The sequence below is a fragment of the Triturus cristatus genome, chromosome 7 (genome assembly GCF_964204655.1).
Source record: "Triturus cristatus chromosome 7, aTriCri1.1, whole genome shotgun sequence".
NCBI classification, from domain to species: Eukaryota; Metazoa; Chordata; class Amphibia; order Caudata; family Salamandridae; genus Triturus; species Triturus cristatus.
The window spans coordinates 344,013,075-344,035,400 of record NC_140590.1 but is presented as its reverse complement, the minus strand read 5'-3'; the positions used below and the strand labels follow the sequence as shown (position 1 = coordinate 344,035,400).

At 44.8% G+C, this 22,326-nt stretch overlaps 1 protein-coding gene across 3 annotated transcripts in view; it reads right to left on the bottom strand.

Moving 5' to 3' along the window:
* The window catches only part of TMEM143 (transmembrane protein 143), a 283,275-nt gene that overhangs the window by 121,517 nt on the left and 139,432 nt on the right, over nucleotides 1-22,326 (bottom strand). For all 3 annotated transcript variants that reach the window (XM_085616468.1, XM_085616466.1, XM_085616467.1), the window contains exon 4: nucleotides 15,942-16,136. In XM_085616468.1, coding sequence (XP_085472594.1) covers nucleotides 15,942-16,136 — 195 coding nt within the window. The remainder of the gene's footprint in view (nucleotides 1-15,941; nucleotides 16,137-22,326) is intronic.

Sequence of the window (22,326 nt, the reverse complement as noted above, 5' to 3'; positions counted from 1 at the left end):
TAAGGGCCTCATTCTCAGCCTGGCGTTGGGAATGAGAAATATGCAAGAAGCCATCGATCCTAGCAGAGACGCCACTTGCCGGACCGTTGGAAGAGTTGTCTGGAGAAGAGTTTTGCACTTCTGATGTATTGATGAAAGTCACTCCTCCGAAGGAAACGTTCTTCCTAAGCTTGTATCCAGAGTGGAGCCCAAATAATGGATCACCTGAGTAGGCCGGTGAACCGATTTCTCCATATTCACATGCAGACCCAGCCTGCGGAGTAGAGATAGGCATATTTGTAAATCGCTCTTTACTTGCTGAGGGGATGGCCCTTTCAGGAGCCAATCGTCCAAGTACGGATAAACGAACAGACCCCTTCTGTGTAGAGCCGCTGCTACCACTGCCATGCACTTGGTAAAGACTCGTGGGGCAGATTTTAGACCGAAGGGTAACACCTTGAACTGGTAGTGTTTGTTGCCGACCACGAATCGCAGATATTTGCGATGACGGGGAATTATAGGTATGTGGAAATACGCATCTTGGAGGTCCACCGAACACATCCAATCTCCGGTTTGCAGATGTGGACATATTTGATGAAGCGCCAACATGTGAAATTTCTCCTTCAAGATGACCTTGTTCAGCGATCGAAGGTCCAGGATAGGTCTGAATTTGTGCTCTTGATCTCTTTTTGGCACAAGAAAGTACCTGGAATAAACCCCCTTCTCCCGCTGAGAAGGAGGAATCTCCTCTATGGCCTTTTTTTGCAGAAGGGTCACCACTTCTTGTCGTAGTAAATTTAGCTGGTGAGGACGAGATCTTTTTGAAGGGATGTCCTTTGGAGACACACGAAAACGTAGTGCGTATCCATTGCGCAGTATACTGAGCACCCAACGATCTTTTGTTATGTTGCACCACTCTTTCAGTTGATGTGAAACATTTCCTCCCACTGGAGTGGGCAACGGCGCCAGAGGAAGCTCTTGCTCATTGCTTTCCTGCTGATCTAGCCGTGGTAGAGGACTGCTGCTGGTGACCTCCTCTACCTCTGTGTGACTTACGATGTGGAACTGCGACTTTCCTTGATTTTTGTTTTGGGACCACTGAGGGGTTTGAACCCTCTGTTGGTAGCCCTTGCGCTGGTTGGGTCTGTATCTCCGTCTGAATTCTTTTTTCTTCTCTAATCTCACCGCCTTCAGAGTGTCTAATTCAGCTTTCATTTTAGCCATCTCCTCATCTGTATGGGTGCCAAACAATGAGGAGCCAGAAAAGGGTGGGTTACAGATTCTCTGTTGAGCATCTGGTTTGAGAGCTGTTAGCCTTAACCAGGCAGACCTCCTAGCGCAAATTCCATGCGCATAACAATGCGCCAACAGTGTGGCACCATCCGCTGCCGTGCTAATCATTTGGTTAGCTACAAGGGATCCTTCCGTGATGACCTCCTCAAAGTCCTTTTGATCCTCCTTTGGTAGCTTCTCTTTGAAACGTTCCAAGGAGTCCCATAAGGCTCTGTCGTATCGACCTGAATGAGGAGGAGGAGGGTAGAACATGTGAACTGATGAAATATGAGGCGGGGCAAGATGGCGTCTGAGTAGCAGCCGCATAACTCTGCTCCGCCGGCTCCGACCTTAGAAACTAAGCCTTGCCTATCTTCCTGCTAGAGATGCGAGAGATTGAGACTTTGAGCTGATTCTTTGGCGAGAAGGCTGGACACCACAGCAAATTATATTAAAACCATAACTACATGAAAATCACAAAGAAACTACCGATATATGGATCGGGTTAACTACTTGCTGGTTACGGTAACTGTCGCTCGAAGACGGAGCAGGCTCCACGGCGGGAGGAGAGATCTCACCGATGTGGCTCAGTCATTCTCGACCGGCTCTGCCCTGCGGCGATTCCCTACACCGATTCCAGCGAGGTGCTCTCTATCGGCCAACTGCAGTCTTCTGACAATCACAGCCCCAGCAGCAGCAAACCTGAGCGAGGTCTCCAAACACAGATTTCAGTGCACGAACTGGGCAAGACGCGGCGAACGAGGGATACATTGTTTCCAGGATCATGGAAACAACCAAGTAAGGATAACAGGGCGAGGGGCAAACTCCTTAAAAAAACTAAAATGCACTTTTGCTTCCCTTTGATACAAATCAAGGCATTCAACTCATGCCTGATCCCACAATGGAGGCTTGTCAGAAAAGACCTGAGACGCGAGGGGCCAAAATCAGGGAGCAAGCGGAAGGTCTCAACTCTGTAGAGAGGAGTGATCGAATGGCTAAACAGGGGAAAAAGGGTCAACCTAAAAGCACTAAAGTCCAGTATATGCAGCCACTAATTTCCAGCATATTCGGTGTAAGAGAAGGGACAGCACAGTTACAGGAAAATGATGAAGGGGCTGTATCGGCTGATCAAAACTCCCGAACTAACACCATTGCTAACACCGCTGCCCCTCCTAATGAAGACGTAGAGCTGTCATTGCCCCCTGTGAGCGAGAACGGCCATAGACCACCTATAATTGAACCATTAACAGATCCGTAAAACTCTATTGAGATTGAGAATGGGACTGAAGACGTGACTGATACTATTACCACCAAAAAGAAAGCCAGCCAGGGTGGTTTGGATGACTCTGCAGAGAAAGAGCTAAAAAGCCCACTTGTACTTGTATGCACCTTACCAAAGAAACTGGATAACATGGGAGAGCCACATAGTACATCTGAGGATTCAGAGATCTCCGACACCGGTACCTTTCTGTCTAGCGATGGATTGAGGCATGATGGGGATTCAGGAGCCCAGTCAAGAACTGCTACACAAAAACAACTACTGACTAAAAAGCCCAGTAGTCATACAAGGGGGGATCAAGGTGGTAACAACGGAGTAACGGGCAATTTGAGTGATGGAAATCTGGGAATCCCTGGCAAGAAGAGCGAACCCACTCTTTTGGAGGTGCTCCATTCAATTAAGAGATTTCAGGAAGAAGTCAAACAGGATAATCGACGATCAAGTCTTGCAAGTCTTGCCACGCAAAAATTGCAAGGAACAATAAGGAAGGTGGGCAGTCCGTGTGCCGAAATTGCCGACAGAATGGCTTCAGCTGAAACATGCACAGAGCATCTTGAAAAGGATATTTTGACCTTGAAAACCCAAGGGGATGAACACGAAGGCATAGTTAAGGAATTAATGCTCAAAGTCGAGGAGCAAGAAAATAGACTCTGACGCAACAATCTCCGCTTTCTGGGGATCCCAGAGGGAGCGGAAGGGAGTGATCCAAGGGCTTACATGATCACGCTTCTCAAAGGTGTCTTTCCTGAATTACACTCATAGGACTGGGACAAAGAGGTACAACGTGCTCACCGGTACCCTCTGACACCATCTAAACGCCATGTGTCATCAACACAATATCCACGTGCTATGCTACTAAATTTTGGTAAATTCCTTCTGCGCCAGCTACTCTATGATCTAGCAAGACCCACTAACAAGAGAGCATTCAATGGTACTACATTTTTCACAAGGCCGGATTTTGCCCATGCTACCGTTGAGCGTAGATGGAGGCTTAGACAACTTTTTGCCCCTTTGCAACAACTAGGAGCCACCGTATACCTCCAAAACCCTGCCCGGCTAAAGGTGAAATATAAGGGAACTACACAAAGCTTCACTTCCAAAGTCCAGGCTCAGCTGTATTTACAAGAAATTACTGATGCTGGAAGGAGCAAAACTAAAGACTAAAAGACTAAAGGACTAAAAACTCGAATCTTTTTCCCCTTTTTCTAAATGCCGGGAAAAGGCTATTTGAAAACAAATAGGAAATCGATATATGGCAGGCAGGCTTATAACAAGACAAAATTAAGAGTGGTGGGGGTGTTGGCGGGGGGACCACAGGGTCTGATTGCTCAGATGTTTTCATCCTGGCTCTTGTGGAGCCAGGTAGCCTCAATAGTAGGTGGGGGGTGGTGGGTGGAGACAAGGGGGGGGATAGAACAGCTGCAGGGTGGGGGCAGGGGTTGGCAATTATGGAGTTTGATTTTCTTTTGTGTTCTTCTCTTTTCTTTGACATTGATTATAAGAGCTTAAAAAACATACAAAAATATAATGAGTAAGTTAAGAATAGCTACAATTAATATTTGCGGCCTTAATGACTTTAAAAAATGGCGAAATACTGCCGCAGCACTTTGCCTGCTCAAAGCTGATATCATATGTATGCAGGAAACGCATATTGAAAGGGCCCAGACCCATCTGCTAGACACACTGGGAGGTCCGAGTGGCTTTGGTAATAAATATATTATAGATAATTTGAGAAAGAATAAGGTATGGGCAACGACACAAACTTCAAGGACACGCGGGGTCGCGATTCTCTCAGCGAATCGTATGATCCAATTTCCAAGCACAGTAGCTGTTCACAATGTGAGGTGGGTCATCACAGAATGTTGTAGAGAGAATGGAGATATATTCACTTTAGGTACAATATATGAAAGTATCCTGGACGACCCAGCAATATTTGATAAAATGAATAACGAGTTGGCCATATGGTCGTTACGCATGATTATATGTGGAGATTTTAATATAAACCTACCTGCCAGCAAAAATATAAATACAGATAAGAATTGGACTTATAATGGTAGGAAACCGAAGGTATTGAGAGCTTTGACAATATTATGCCACGAACAAGCACTTACTGATGTCTGGCATGCACAACACCCCCAAGATCCTGGATACACATATTACTCCTTTCCACATAACAAACTTGTGAGGTTAGATTTTATGTTTGCATCCCACTCTATTCTACATCTCTGCTCAATAGAAAAAGCACCCTATATAGTTGCAGACCACAATCCCCTATTAGTTGAACTTAAAGGGACAGGGCTGGGAAGTAGAAGAACGACTGACTGGAGCTTTGAATGCTCTCTACTCATGAATAATAAATACTGCACACATATGAGGTTGTGGATCCCTCAATTTCTTAGAGAGAATTTAGGGAGCACAGGGACAGAAGTAGTGTGGGATGCACTGAAAGCAGCAATACGAAGAGAGACACTTAGTTTCTCATTATCCATCAATAAAGAGAAACGTCAACTATTAAATGACAAACAGAGGTGCTTGGCAAAGGCAGAAAAAGAATTGATGACAGTAATCCAGGGTGGGGGAGACCCAACAGATACGCTTGCAAAAATAATGGTAGCTAAATCATCCCTTATGGAGATAATAGCAAAAAAAGCTGCAGATAGACTGGCTGTATGGAGACAGGAAGCTTATCAATGTAGCGAGCAGGTTGGTCACCATCTAGCGATTGGGGCAAGACAAAAAGCTACACGGAATTCAATTACAGCTATTACACAAAGTAAAATTACAGACCCAGAAGGGATTCGCAAGGTATTTTATTTATATTATCAAAATTTGTACCACAAGACTAATTCTGAGAACGACATTAAGACATATCTTAATCAACTCCCAGCTGTACAACTATCTCAAGACGAACAGATGCAACTGGAAGAGACTCCCTCAGTGGGTTGATATTTTACTATGTTTAAATAGCCTCCCTAATGGCAAAGCCACTGGCCTAGATGGCATCCCGCTAGAATTCTACAAGAAATTTTCGACTGAACTGAAGGGAGGTATGCACCAGCTAATCGAACATGTATATAAAGGGGAGAGGCCGCCTGAATTATGGACACAAGCAAAAATAATAGTTTTCCTGAAAAAGAACAAAACAGCTCTAGAACCTGGCTCTTATCGCCCGATAACGTTGCTAAATGCCGACAGCAAGATCTAGCTGTTCGCCTGGCGGGGGTAATTCACAAAGTAGTATCACCAAGACAACATGGCTTCATTCCAGGACGTGGTACTGTAGATCACATTAGAAGGGCTATATCAGTCTTTGATGCCGCTAATATTACTAGGGATCCCACTGCATTGATTTTGCTCAACACCGAAAAGGCCTTTGACAGGGTCTCCTGGCTCTTTTTATGGGAGACGCTGGCAAGGGCCGGAATAGGCCAAGGACTCATACAGGCATTTAAGATGCTTTATTTTCAACCCACAGCAAAACTATATATAAATGGAGAATTCACATACTTATTTAACATAACAAGAGGCACCGGGCTGGGATGCCCGAGCTCACCGCTTCTGTTCGCTTTATACATAGTCCCTTTCTTACAACAATTGAAGGCTAATTTAAATATTAGCCCTATCATCTCCCACGGCTGGAAAACCAAAGTGTTGGCCTACGCCGATGATGTCGCTATACTGACCGCTAACCCGAGAATAACTATGATTGAGGTCAAGGCAGAGGCGGCGAGATTTGGACGACATTCAGGATATTCTCTTAATAATACCAAGACACAAATTATTTGCAAGAATATAACCATGGGCAATGATACTAGACAGGTCGATAAGGCCACATATCTTGGAGTTGATATTATGACTGATATAGAAAACATTGTGGATGGCAATATTGACCCATTGATAGCTAAAACTAAAATTGAGCTAGTCAGGCTGCATAATGTACATCTATCAATTATAGGCAGATGCAATATAATTCAAATGCTTTTCTTTACTAAATTTTTATATTTTTTAAGAGCAATCCTGTTAGAATTTACAACTAATTGTTTGAAGAAAATTGAAGATTTATTTTCACGCTTTATTTGGGCATATGAAAAGCCCAGAAGGGCTTATAAATACTTAACTTTGCCAAAAGAAAGGGGTGGGTTGGCTTTGCAAATGTAAGATTTTATTATTGGGCTATTACTCTTTTGAGTACTCTAACTCTTATCACGGAAAAACCAAAATAAAGTTTTTTAGAGGATATACCAACACCGATTGAACTTATATACTTATATGGGTGAAGATGCATGGGGATGGGCTTGGAGATTCCTGAACGATTGTCACTATAAGAAGGTGCGTTTTAAGACACTGGCTGGTGGATATAAAGTTATGAAGTTGGTTCGTAAAATGTTGGGATTAGATCGACTAAATTGCTACACACCAATTTGTAATAATCCTAATTTGCCGGAAATTTGTAAAGACTCTATAGTTAAAAAGTGCCAGGGAAAAGGCCTATCCAAACTGGGGGACTTCTACTCGCTAATGGACCTAGTGTCGTTTGAAAATCTGAGGGAAAAGTACTACCTATACAGGAGGGATTTTTATAAATATGTGATTACTTAAGTAAAAAATGTGGAGGTCCGAGTGGCTTTGGTAATAAATATATTATAGATAATTTGAGAAAGAATAAGGTATCACCTATTGGAAGTATTTATAAGTCATTTAATTCGCTAATGCCAGATGATTTCGAAGCACAAGCGATAAAATGGAAAGAAGAAATAGGAATCTCAGAAGATTTATTTTTCCACTCAACAGAATTAGCGCAAAACATACTAATCCCGGTCCAACTCCAGGCCCAGTATTATATATCTTGTTTTTCACTTTATTATACCCAAAAGAAGATTGCAAAATGGGGGACAGGGAGTGGGACTCTATGCCCCAGATGTGCACTATACCAGGACTTAAATCACATGTTCTCTACCTGTAGTGCTCTAAACAATTTAAAACAAGAGATTTCAATTTTTTTCAAGGAAGCGCTTGGTAATGATATTTTTCTCTCTCCATCTCTGACTGGACTAGGGGTAGATACGGATCTACAAGGGAAGCATGGAGAAAAACTGGTGTTTATTGGTAAGGCAATACTGCGACTATGCCTGGCTTCGGTCTGGCTAGATCCAACTCCCCCAAGCTTTCAACAATGGCTGTCACGTTTGACGGCTAATTATAATTTTGAGAAAGCTATTTATGAAAAAAGAGTAATACGGGCCTAGTCGAAAGGGCTGGAAATTTGGGAACCAATGACTAAATGGCTTGAAAGATAGAGGATTTAGGTAGTGGGAAGATTACACCATTCTTCTTTCTTTTTCTTTTTCTTTATGTAATTTATCTTTAAACCAAAGATAAGGGACGGTGCACAAGTCCTGCTGGGTGGGTGGGGGGGGGGGGGGGGGGGAGGGTGTGGTAATGGGTGGGGATAAATCAACATAATTATGCATGATGATCCTTATTTGCGATTTATTGCTCTTTTGGTTTTTTTTCTTTTCGTTTGTTTAAGTGTCAATTTTTATTTATTTTTTTAAAGTGAATTGATGAAAGATATTAATGCTGAAGCACTGTGGTTACAGGTATCTTTCTTCAACAGCATTGGACCTTTCATGGATGTACATGCTTGAATTACCAAAGCAGAACATTTCATAAGAATAATATGTAGGCGAAAATTATGCTGACTTAATGAAATATATTGACTTAATAACATAAGGTCTGTTCCATGCCTGAGCCATTTGGATGAGGCAGCAGGATTCCGGTTTGGCCTTCTGCACAATCATTAGGATCAATGGTATAGTCAAACAGCGTAAATATCCCTGTCTATGGCATCAGAAGTGCTTCCACTTGGGTTCCTTGATAGCACTACTTGCTTGTGTAGAGTGGGCATTTTGTGTTCTCCAATGCTGCGAAGAAATGTAATTCTGGAGCTTCACATTTATTTGTTGTCTTTGCCCTTTCTGCCAAAGGCATCTGCCCACATATTGTGTAGTCCTACTTCTTGCTCTACCGTTAACATGACACCATTGTGCAGTATCCAATGCTATAGTCATTGAGCTTCCTCGCTTGATGATGTAATGTAAAGAGGTCATACTCTCTGTTCTTATAAATACTTCTTGGTTTTGGACACTTGGCAGGAAGGCTCTTAATGCTGGGTCTTCATTCTGATTCATTTATCTGGAGAGACTGCTCCTGCTGGCTCCAGAGCACACTCATTGCTAGCTCCTAAAGATAAGAACCCCAACCCTTTAGTAATGCATTAATTGTTCGAGATTTGGAACATGCAGAGCTTTTTGTGCAAAGTTACGTCCCTCCAACATGCACTATGAGAGTATTTTCTTTGTGAGTGGAGTCAACACCACAGGCTCCTCACAATAATTGTTGAGCTGCTGAAACTGAGATTCTAATTGCTCCTACAATAGACCCATTTGCAAATGGCACTAAGACGAATAGAAAATGACTTTATACCCAGCAGTACTTTGCATTTTCAAGTTGTGACCTGAACTCTCAAGTAAATGTCAATTCTTGGGTTAGCAGTCTTTCGTTAGGGAAATACATTGATAATGCTGACAGTTGACTACGATTCTTAAGTACTTTCGAAGGCAAGCATGGACTGGCATGTAGAAATATGTGTCCTCCAGGCCTATGAACACTATGTGATCTCCTGCACAGATGGATTTAAGTATATCTACTGATGTTACCATTCTGAAGCTTTGTCTTTTGAAGAATTTGTTGCAAAATCTTAAGTCTAAATTAGGGTGGGGGGTGTGGCCTGGAAACATGGCTGCCGGGGCAGAGCTTCTTGATCTCCGTCCAGGGCTGAGGAAATCCTGCAACATCCGTACTTCCTGCTACCTGGAAAGCTGCCCGGAGAATTGCCACTGTCATGGTGACCCCTGTGGAACCTACAACTGCCGGGAGAGGTGATGGCAGGGCTCAGGTCTGGCGGCCTACGGCATGCTGACACCGGGAGATGGGGATGTCTCGTGGAGCTCAGTGAGCAAGAGGCGCTCTGGGCTTGGACAGCTGATAGTTACGCCCAGACCCAATTCTGGAGAGCACGGAAGTGTGGACTCCCCCAGAAGTTGAGCCCAGCAAGGAGCGATACAAAGATGCGGCGACACGGGTGGAGTTGGTCATGTGGTTCCATGCCTGGGGAGCGCGGCTGCCTCATACTGGGAAGGTGGGGGCGAGGTACTGAGCACCACTGCAGTGGACCGACGGAGTGGCGCCTTGGTTCTCGGTGTAGCCCGCCTGCTCGTGCTCGGATAGTGGGCCCTTGGCGGTGATTTACACCGCGCAGAGTTCCCTCTGGGGCTGTTCCTACTGAACTGCAGGAGAGCGGTGGAGGTATTGCAGGAGGTTGTCCAGAAGAGGGCATACTGCAAGGCGACAGGCCCAGATGGGCTCCCGGTGGAGTACTCCCAGGCGTATTCGGAGTTACTTATTTCCCATTTGCTGGAAATACTTCAGGAGGTGCACAGTTGTGGGATGTGGCCGCAAACCATGCGAGAAGCCCAGATAGCCATGCTCCCCAAGTCGGATAAAGACCTTTTGGACCCCAGCTCTTACAGATCCCGGTTTATGTGGGGTCAATACTAAAATACTCGCGAAAGCCCTTGCGAGCAGATTGCACAGTATAGTCACGGATTTAGTGCACGATGATCAGTGAGGCTTTATGCCAGGTAGGGGGACCCAGATTAATTTGAGGAGGTAGTCATGTGTTGCACTCTGTCAATGACAGGAAGTTGGAGGCATCGCTGATCGATTTAGACTTCAAGAAGGAGTTTAATACCCTTATTTGGGAGTATCTCTGGGAGGTTCTCCGAAGAATGGGGCTTGGGACAATTTTTATGTCCTTGGTGTGGCTGCTTTATGCTGGACCAGTTTCACGAGTGCGAACCAGACATGTGGTATAGATGTGCATCCATATTGAGAGGGGCACGAGATAGGGATGCCCCCTATCGCCGCTCCTCTTCGCGTTTGCGCCATTGGTGATCCGGCTTCACTACGACATGACTGAGTGGGGTATTTAGGTGGGAGGTATAACCCATGTTGTCTCACTTTATGCAGATGACATGCTCGTATATGTCAAGCACCCTGAAAGGCTGGTCGTGGTGCTGTTGCGGATCATGACTGAATTCGGTGCTGGCCTACAGGTTAACAAACAGAAAACAGTGTTATTCCCCCTAGCTGCTCTGGTACATGCACCTCTGACCAAACTCCCGGTGACTGAGCTCCGGTGGGAAAGGGAACACTTCCAACATCTGGAAATTCAGGAGGCAAACACATCGGAGGCCCGCTACAGACTCAATATGGGTAGAGTTCTTGAAGGCCTAGAGAAATCAAATTCACTTTTGGATTTGTATACCTCTGTCAGTGATGGGCAGGGTCGCACTGTGTAAAATGGTTCTACTTCCCTGCTGTTTCTATGATCTACAGAATGTCATGTACAGTGTTCCAAAAACACACATTACCTAACTTAAAGAGCCTCATGGTGTCCCTAGTGTGGGCTGGTAAAGGGAGCAGAGTTAAAGGATATCCTAAAATGAGATGCTAGGCTGGGGGCCTGGTGCTGCTGAATTTCCAATTACATTACTTTGCGGGCCTCTTGCAGTATGCAGCACAGTAGTGTGTGGATGACCCGAACGAGGAGAAGAGCCTTTTGGGTGTGTGGGGGGCAAACACTGATCTACCACATAGGCTTATGCAAGGGGGCGGGTGTTTCAGGTGACCACCCCTTTATTGTCAGACAGGTGGCAGTGGCCTGGGAACATTCACTTGCTCGGGTGTTATGTCGGGCACCCTATCCTATACAGTTGCCCATTCGAGCTATCCAGTCCGTGATGGATGTGTTGCAATGGTTTGAAGGAGAGCTGTAGCACAGCTGGCAACCTGTACCTCAATGGCAATTTTCTTACGATGATGGAGGCACAGGGTCTATTTGGCCTTCACCACAGCCACTTTCTACAATATAACAAGGTGTCCAGCACATCCTGCAAAATTTGGATGGACGTTCCCGCTGAGCCTGCGAAAATTCCAGACGTTAATGATAACAATTGGACCATGGGAGGTCGCCAAATTGGCACGACCGGAGTCCATGACGGATGGACTGATGATCTACCTGTGGTGCTTTTTGATAGTGCCTGGAGGAAGGCATATGATCAAGTCCAGAAGGTGGCAAGTAGCACGAGGTTCAAGCATACCCAGTTTTATTACTTGCACTAAACTTATATGACACCCCAGCGGTTACATAGAATCAACGGAGCTCGGTCAGATGCCTGTCCTAGGTGTGGGTCTGCTCCGGGCATCCTTTCTCCATATAACATGGGACTATAGTAAACTCTGAAGATTTGGGGGAGAGATCCTACAGGTTCTGCGGGGAATCACAAGTGTGCCTGTGGAAACCTCAATCAGCCACTGACTACTTGAGGTACTCCTGCCGCCTAGGCGCGAGACTAAGATGAGCCATAGGTTCGCTCTCCTGGGACTGGTGTACGGTAAGCCATCAGGTTCAGAAATGGATGAGGGACCTGCAGGAATGGGGGATGGCGGAGGAGAGGCAGTTACAAAGCAGTGCGTACAGACGAGTGCACAGTCCTGAATATGTCTTTGCATGGCGCTGACAGTGTGTTTGGGGCTACTGTGGCCGTTCTTGACCTCCCTTCCCCCGTGTTCCTCCTGCCGCCCTCTTGTGTTCTGTCCTTCCCACCTCTGCCTCTGATTTGGTGGGGCGTGGGTGGAGGGATCACTGTCATTGGACGAATACAGTTATAGTTACCTGTTGCCACTGTTCATTTTTTGTATAATCCTTTGTTGTTAAGTTGTAATAATGTACAATGATTATTTCATGTGATTATCGCATTGGTTTTAGAGTAGAAAGGGACAGTCCTCTTCTCTACTAAAATCAACTATACTGTCTTACCTTGCCTTGATTTTGTACTGATTACAATAAAAACGAGTTAAAAAAATAAAATCTAAGATAGGGCGCCACTCTCCTGACTTTTTCTTGATAAGGAAGAACATCAAATAGAATCCTTGATTCCAGTGCCCTCTTGGGACACAGTTGACTGAGTTTTTGAGGGGGAGCTTCAGAATTTCTTTTTGTAGTGCCTTCCTATTAAGAAGATTTTTTTCTGTGAAAGCTAGAGACACTATTGTACCATACCAGATAATTTTCAAAATCCAGAGGCGATGAGCAGCCAGGCAGGAAGAAATTCCCAAATCTTGCCCAAACATGCACCCCCAGCTCCCCCTTCCTCCCATCCAATATGAAAGAGTGTTTTGTGAGAGTGATCTTGGACTCTGGGGAAGAGGCCTCTTGTCCCTTATTTTGCTGCCTATTCATTAACTGCATCTTCTTGCTGGGAGTACGACACCACTTGCTGATAAAAACCCAGCTTGTATTGATGAAAATTAGAGGTTTATTAATCGCCTTTTTAGGTTTTGCCTGCACAGCATTAGTGCTGTGCTTGTGAAATCGCTTGTATTAAATATATCTTAAAAGGGGCTTACATCCCGCCCCATGCTATTATTGCTTTTCATTGGTTCCTGTGCTCGCCACTTACTTTTCCTCTCTCTCTATTGGCTGTAAAACAGAGTTTTTCTGTTCCTCGTGTTGTCCCTCTCGTGTGCTTCTCTTATCAGTTTCCTGTCGCCCAAGTACTGGTTCCATCCACTTTTCAGAAACTATATTTGAAAGACTTTTACCTGTATAGCACACATTTACAGCATCTATGTACAGCGGTGGCTGTGGCGCTGACAGCCTAACAATTGCAGCAAACTCCTTTTTGGATTGTCCTATATTTTTAATAATTGACAGACGCCTGCACACCATATGTACTCCCGCCTGTGCGAGCTCTCCGTCTCAAAGGCTGGGCTTTGCGGTTTCCTGAAACTTCACTAGCTCACATCATGGTCTCTTTTCTACACTCCACCTGAGATTATGGTAATTTTATTAATCCATGCACATCGTTGCTGGCGATAGTATTGTCTCCTTCTTTTAAAATAGCCATGGTCTGGACTCAGTATTCATCCCTCATGTTACCCAGAAGAGGCGATATTTCATGCCAGAGCTGCCTATTGTACCAACATAGTATGGCAGAGGCGCTAGCAATTTTGGCAGCAAATATACCTCTATGCGTGTTCACTGTATCTGCATGACGCCCCCTTTTCAAGCAGTACAAGGAGCCTAAGGGTTCAGTGAGTGCCATTATACTGCTCTAGAGATAACCGAATCACGTTTGATCTCGATGGGTTCGTTTTCAATTTAAATCATATTGCTATTTTAAACTTTTGAGCCGCTCAATCTGAGAGACTGTGGAACTTCCCAGTGAGATTGGAAGGTGAGTATGGTGGTATAGACTTTTGGGTAGCAGTCTCAGAAGCATCCTAAGCATCTCACTAAAGCATGAGGTCATCTGTATGTGGTGGCTTATCAATTTGGTCACCATCCTCATCATGGCCATCGTCAGTAGCAGAGGATTCCTGTTCTTCATCTTGCAGGTTTTTATAAGACAGGCAAAGGAGGACAGAGTTATGTGCAATCCATTGAGGAGGCAACATGACAGACTCAGGTAAGAAGGAGGTCCACAGTTTGTTCTGCTGAAACAGTCAGCTGCGGTATGTAGTGCAATTAATTCTGTCCATGCAGAGGCATGCCATCATAAAAATCGTAAATCATGTTTTTAGTGAGCATAAAAAGGCACTTGACCCATTGGTGGCATACAGAATGATGGGTTGTTCCCTAATGTGACACCTCCTGTCATGATGGTTCCAATTAATTTTAATTTTTGTCCTCGTCAGAGCCATAATCATGTATTAATTGCATTTGTAAGTCTTCATGTGTGTGCCAAAGAATCTTCTTTCTGACTGTCACTGGTGTTGAATTAACCTGAATTATCTCTTCCTACATCTTGTTGTCACTTAAAATGTCATTATCATTATCATAATCATCTCCTTCAACTAACCTTGATGAGGCTCTCGCATAATCCGAATCAGTGACAAAATTGATTGAACCGGAATGAGAGAAAGATAAGCACTGGTTGGCTGTATTGAGATCGAAGTTGTCTTCAACACCATTGATCCTGTCCTTGTTGACGAGATCATCGAAACGACAATCAATGGTTGCTTCATCATCAAGATAATTGTCAGTATTCTCGTCATCGATGAGAATGCTGTTGGAGATGTCATCATTGGTGGACGTCTCATTAACAGGGTCTTGGTTGTCGTTGCCAGAGTCTTGGTCACTGTCAACAGGATCTTGGTCGCCATCGACGGTGGTGAGCAGATATTGATTCTTTGTCCGTGATGATGTCATTGGAATATGTACAAGTCTAGCAGGAGATGACACTGCTGGAGACTAAGGGAAGCCCTAAAAGATCTATTGCTGTTTGTTGAATCTTCATTATGACAAAGGGCCTGTCACATGCACCATAAATTCAGAAATCAGGCCCTTTCTGAGAGAACTGGAGGGCACTTCAGAAAGAGAAGATGGTGGCTTCATCAGATACCTGGGAGGTATGCTCATCATATTTGTGCTTCTTGGATTCAGCCATTGGAGAACACTTTTTACTTACTTACCACCAGGTGAACATGTTCTAAGTGCCAAAAGAAGCCAACCTCCCCTATCTTGTAAGATTATGGGACTTGCGTTCTTACAACAAGAGCACTTTGCCACATGTCCATCATTGTGGAGACATAGTTTGAGGGCCAGCTATGAAAACCTTTCTATCTCCACATGATTCACAGGGTTTGAACACACTTTTAGTCTTGGAAGACTGTGCCATGTTGAAGGAAACAACCTCATTTGATCAGCCATGCAACCACAAAAGAAAGTACAAGACTCATTTTCTCTAGAAGGGATAATAGGTGTTTTACCAGAGACCGAAAAAGCTTGAAATTCTAGGAAGAGGAGATTCCAATGAGGTCGAAAATCTAACAGTTGGTACCCCTGAGGAAGGTTGGAGCTATGAGCACACCCACCTGATTGTCTAGACTTTGGGTTATAAAATGAGACGGATAGGTTACTGTTAGTTTTCAATGGTAGAAGCTATATTGAGATACTGTTTTGTTAACACGGACTACTAAGGGTATAACATTTATGTAGAATACTTTTAAAAGGATGTTTGTGCACAAATGTCCTGAAAATGTCTGTAAAAGTATTTTGGGAGATAGGTGTAGTTGACGTGAAGCCAATGCCATATGTCACTCAGGCAATATCTGAGAGACACATGAGATCCTGGTATACAGAGCAGATTTCTCTTATTTAACCTCAAGCACTATAGATGTTTTCTTAACAAAATACATCAACCACTGTGGGGGTTATTTTAGCCAAGTACAAATCATACACGATAAATATGGATGCCATGCACGATACACAATCTGTCTGTACCTGCACGCCATCTTGCGGGTGATGCACTGTTAGAGCATAGGCCAGCACATCCTCCGAAATACTGTTGAAGTTGGCTTGCTCCAAGACAGGCTGTAACTCCTCTAGAACTTGCCGCTCGCGACTCAGTCGCTCTCCGTCCGATGGAAAAACATCCTGCAGTGTATCACGGTCTGGATTAATGGGATCATAGAGCCCCTGCAGAGGGAACCCCAACCAAAACAACAATATAACTCATTGGCACAGATCTGACCGTACAAAAAGACAAAGTGCACATTACTGAGAATATACAAGTCATCTTCAGGAAAATAAAGACAGAAGCAGACAGTCACAGGAGTGGATGATCAAAATAGTCAATGGTTTAAAGCATAATTGGTACTAGAAGAGGCTTAAGAATCTCATTTTGTATTGTTGAGTTGTCTTCTACAGTTGTAATGAGGATAGCAGGTGAAGTACAGCCAACAAGAGACAGGCACCAGTACTATTGCTGACTCTTTACTCTTTATTACATTTTCCTTCATCCATTAAATATTGTCCCTAGTCTTCTCAATTGTGCTTCCTTTATCAATGTGAATGCCTTTCTTTCCCTCAGGCAGAAGTGGTAATAGTACGTAGTGGATCATGCCCAGTTCCTGACCCTCTTGCAGGGTACTATCCTCCCAATCTAGATCTCCTCCTTTCAGAATAAAAGGCCCATCTGGTACATGTCGTTGATAAGTCATCGCTGTATTTTTACAGTGCATTTTAATCGCCGAAACTCAGCCAGCTACTGCTAACTGTCAGCCCCCGTGGTGTTGCTTACAGGATCCTCTCTGTTCTCAACCTCTGCTGGTGAGGACAATCTAATTGCTAACTTAAATTGCAAGACACCCTTTGTGATGGCACGATCCAGCCTGGTATTTGAGATGGGGCGATCTTGCCTCGTACTGATGATTATGTTGCCTTTGTCAGCAGAGATGTACAGTAGTCCTATTTCCTATTGAGAGCCCGATTTTGTTATCCAGTGATGTTGCAACATCACACATTCACAGTTGTATGCCATATTTTGGAATACAACCATGGCTGGGTGTGTTGTGGTGCAGTGGATCTCACCCCATGACACAAAGCCATATTCAAACAGGCCTATACAGAGGATACTCAGTGAACCGCACATGAATCTTTTAAACGTATACAACCAGGGGCTTGAGAGATTTTTTTTAACTAATTGATGGTGCAAGGTGGACCATCGTCACCGAAACTCAGCCAGCTATCAGCCCCCATGGTGTTGCTTACAGTATCCTCTATGATCTCATGCTCTGCTGGCGAGGACAATCTAATTGCTAACTTAAATTGCAAGACAAACTTTGTGAAGGTGCAATCCAACTTGGCATTTGTGAGGGTGCAATCTGCCCTGGTAATGGTGATTATGTTGCCTCTGTCAGCAGAGATGTTCAGATGTTTCATCCAATATCTCTTTTGTCTGTGTTTTCTAAAATTCTGGAAAAGCATATTAATGTTCAACTTTCCTTACGTTCAGGTACCTGGGCATATATATTTACAGGTCCCTAGGAGACATATTGGAGGGTAACCTAGTGCGCGCCATTTCCTCCGTAAGGACGCAGATGCAATTCTGGAAGACTCTACCGCTCAATGTGATGAGTCACATTACCTTGACCAAAATGATAGTACTGCCAAGGCTACTGTATTATTTTGTAACCCTTCCGGTATATGTTCCAGTACGACTATTTCGGGAGCTGGAGGGATTAACCCGAGGCCTAATCTGGAATACGGGGCGACCCAGGATAGCACTGCAGAAATTGTATGCGCCACCGGAATGTGGAGGCTTGGAAGTTCCTCATTGGGAACTATATTACTTAGCTGCACAGCTACAATGGGTCACAAAGTGGATGAGTGGCAAGAACCTGACAGACACGGCGACTGAGTCCCCAACATGGGCGCAGACTCAGATCTATAGTATGTTTCACCCGCTGGCGAAGCTCCCCCGCCCGACACAGATGCATATTGAATTAGCTCATAGATGTTACAAGAGGTGCCTTCAACTCACAAAAGATACGGTCCCTTATACCCCAATTCTGCCACTTGTCGGGACACCCAGAGGCAGAGACTCTATAACAGACATAGCACTGATGTCCTGGACCGAAGCAGGAGTGGAGACGCTAGGTGACCTATACGCAGATGGTGCCCTTCTGCCTTTCGCGACCCTGACTGCAGATAATGGTTTGCCGGTGGGCCAGTTCCTTCTACATGCAGCCATCATACGGACGCTGACGCTAGCATTGGGAGACTTGACAAACGAGCCATCGACACATCAGTTATTGCAGTATTTGAATGTAATGGGGGAGGGGTCGCATGTGATCCACTGGCTGGTACAAGCCCAGCTTATCCACGTATTAAAACCACTACATAGACTCCGCGAACGCCGGGCTGAGGACAGAGGACGACCCTGGACCGATCAGGAATGGGAACGTGTCCTAGCCAGTGCCATGCACATACCACGCAGTTCACTATTTAAGCTTATACAAACATATATATTGCATAGAGCGTATCTCTCACCAGACAAGATCAATAAATATTTTAACATTAACACTTCCGAATGCCCGAGATGCAGTCTCCTGGACGTTGACCTGCTACATACGCTATGGTCTTGCCCCCTGCTTCTATCCTACTGGCGCACGATAACAGAAACACTTACTAACTGCACTAGCACCGAGGTGCCTACCAAATGGGAGGTTTGTATCCTGGGATTTTACAAATGCTCTAAAGCTAACAAAGTAAGTTCTAGATTTTGCGATCTAGGCCTAATAACCGCAAAACGACTGATAACTAAGAGGTGGAAGCACAAGAACCCTCCAGAGGTACTCCACTGGTTGAAATCCCTAGAGGTCTGGGCACAGGCAGACAGCACTATCCATCATAGGGAAGAAACAGCAGTGTTGCGAAAATATCCCATTGCACAATCCTGGGATGATGTCCTCAAAGACCTTACACACTCTAACGCCACAGTGTGTGCACCCTCTACGCAACAAGCGGGGGATAATACCTGACATGTCGCTTAGGTGCAGCGGATAATCTGCAATCATAAGAAACCTCAGCCACAGCTGTTGGGTTGGGCAATGACCTCACATTCCTTAATGACAATTTATAGACACGACTTCTGCCACAAGATACCCTAGTGTCCATGCAACTGTACATAGCACAGGAACAGCGATCCACATTCACTACGAACACACAAGCCTAGGCACGACTAAACTCGAATGGCAATCTACATACTGGATACATATTCCTTTAAGCATTTGATACCTCCTTTCTTTTGATTTTATTTTTCATTAGTTGTGGTTAAAATGTTAAAAAAGAAGATATCTAATAACCTGCTACGGCATTTATATATTTTTATCACCCATGAAACGTTATGTGTTACAATGTCAAAGTTGAGCTGAGAATGGGCCGCTCACTTTTGTGTACATCGATATGCTTACACATTGATGACCACTGTTGGGAAGAAGCGCACATGGTAGACATATCTCGCTCCTCAATTAGGGATAACAGTATGTGTGGACTGTTGACGCCTAGATTACTTGACAAATGCACATCGAATCATGCACTGTAGACGCAAACTATACTTAGATTGTAAGATGGAAACACCTTGATTTATGTACACATAGACATAGTACCGATAATGTTGTTATAAGTGCAATATGTACCGATGTTTAGATTATAAGTAACAGAAAAGATAAAATGCAATAAAGATATTAAAAAAATAAAAAAAATAATGTTCAACTTTCCTCTTTTGTCCCTACTCGCAATCTGCTGCACACTTTACAGTCTGGTTTTAGACCAGGCCATAGTACCAAATCTGCCCTTCTCGGGGTCACTGAATATCTCAGGCAACAAGTCGACTTCAGTGGTACTGCCGCTCTCATTTTTCTAGACTTAGTGCGCTTTCGACACGGTGTCACATTCTAATTCTGGCAGACCCACTTGAAGCCTCAGGTATTATGGGTTTGGCTTTGAGGTGGTTGATCTTCTGTTTTTAGAAAACTGCACCTTCCAGGTCTTTACAATGACATAAGATTGAATACTTTAGCCGCAACCTCCGGAGTGCCTCAAGGTTCAGTTTTAAGCCCTTTGCTTTTTAGGTCTCGCGCCTGGGTCTCGCACATCGAGAGACCTCTTGAGGGGGGGGGGGTGAAAATGGACCTAGGAATCACACACGCTCGTGCATGTGCTTTTCCTTTTGGCCCACACTATTGGCCTTTGCGTGCGTCTTTTTATAAAAGACAGCACGCAATTAGCCAAAGGCAGGCGCATTGCTCCGCCCATGGCCTATTGGTGTCTGTTACGAGCACCGGTCATCATGTGGTTTCAATTATCGAGCCCAGACACGGGCGCGATAATTGAAACCACATGTCTCGCTGTGGCGCGTGCACCACTCGCAGGATTGTTCATTTTTGGATCCATTTCTCAGGGAAGCAACTAAATGAAAGAACCGCTGATGTCTTGTGTGCTTCTTGTTCCCAATTCAAACAGCAGCGCACGGGGCTTAAAATATTCTACCTATTAGCGTTTTAAACATAATTTAGCCGGGGCAGGAAACACGAACGTACAGCCGCCTCAAACGGCCCTCCCTGCCGGATTAGCTGCTGATAAAGGTGGACACCCTGTCTGCGGCCAGGCCCGCTCCCTACTCACCTCTCCCTCCCTGTTTGCTGCGTCTGTACCTCCGAAACCTACCTACAGAACGAGTCACGCTACCGGGTACGTCCTTGCCCCGGGTTGGACCCATAACGCCTCCAAGGGGACGGAGTTCAGCAACTTTCAGTTTGGGGCATTGTGGGAACCGGGCAGAGCATGAGCTGAAGGAAAGGGAAGCTCAACTGTGGCAGCAGCAGAGCACCGGCTGTCTCCCCCCGTTGCATGCTGCAGTCATGGTGAGTGGAAACACCTGTGGGGTTATGGGCGATGGCGGCTGACAGTGTAGGCAGGTGCATGTGTGGGGCAGCCCACCGTGTGCGTTTAGTTCTCAGCCTAGTTTCCTAATCTGCTGGGAAACTCCCCACACTCCCTTCGGTGTACAGTAGGTCAGCCCAGTACTACTAGGAGCCATTGTGACGTCTACCCCGAGCAAACCCAGCCTCCCTTTACAAACCTGCTCAATTCCCCTCTTGCATGTCGTAATTAAGCACGCATCAGCCCTGCAAGCTGTTTACCTGAGCTCGTCTTAAGTGCGCTTAGTCCCTGCTCTGCGAAATGGTTACCTGGGCTCTGTAAATAAAACATGGGTGCAGACAGCGCACCTCTGCGGACCAGGCGAACATGTTCGGCTGCAATCCTTTCTAGTCTGTGGACTTCCATGACGTGACTGACGGGCAGTGTCTTATTTTCAGCAGTCTGCACTTGTATTGTCTGCAGGTGTGTTTCTAGGAGTAGCCATACCAGAGAGAATAGACATTCATAACCCACCCACCTGCATAGGCAAGTCCGGGATTGGTGAACCCTTCTATGGGTGTTTCCCACGCCGCCTCAAAGTGACTGTTATCTTCTTGATAATTAGACAACTGGTTTTTTTTTTAATCAGAAGGGCGCCTAAAATACTGCGATATTCGCCGTGTGCACTCCTTTTTCATTTGACTGGAAAACAGCTTGAATCATTGTAAACATGTTTTTTTACAAGCTAAAGTCTTTGATACCCAAAGTAAATCATATTCGATCCTCACTTTAAGTTAATAAAACTAAATTACACATTTCCTTAAGTGACCACACATTTTTCCCTAGTAAGTCAAATGCATTTCAAAGGGCAGTTATAAGTTGGAGCAGAACTTTAACCTCGCACATTCTCATTATACATTCTTTATTCAGCACTTCGATTTTGATGGTATCTCGCTTAAATGTCTAACTATTAATATTACAAAATCCAGCTGGGTTACAGATGCCACCTTGACTTTATCGTCTTTTATTTACACGTTATATAAACAATAACAATGTTGGGGGTGAAAAGAGCAAACTACTTCAAGCCTTGTTATTACATGTTATAAACAGTTGTTTGAAGCTGAGCCGGGGCCCTGGAATTTCCGCCGGTTTAGCAATTTAGCTGGAAAATCGACCACAAAGTTTGGAGTCTCTCCGGTTTCTCCCGCTGGGCCCAAGTTGCTAGGGGCTGGGGCCTCCTGCCTCTATTTTTTACGACGGTAAAATAGTGAAATAAGGGTCTCCTTGGTGGAACCCTCTGAAGGTCTCCGGGCCTTGCGAAGAGAGGAGGCTGATAAAACATGAAAGGGGACAAGCTGTCACCCTCCTGAGAAATTTTTCACGGGCAGGGGGGAATTACCCAGACTCTGCCATACCCCAACTCCCTCAACAACAAAGGCCTTAGCTGAAATGCTCCTTCCCC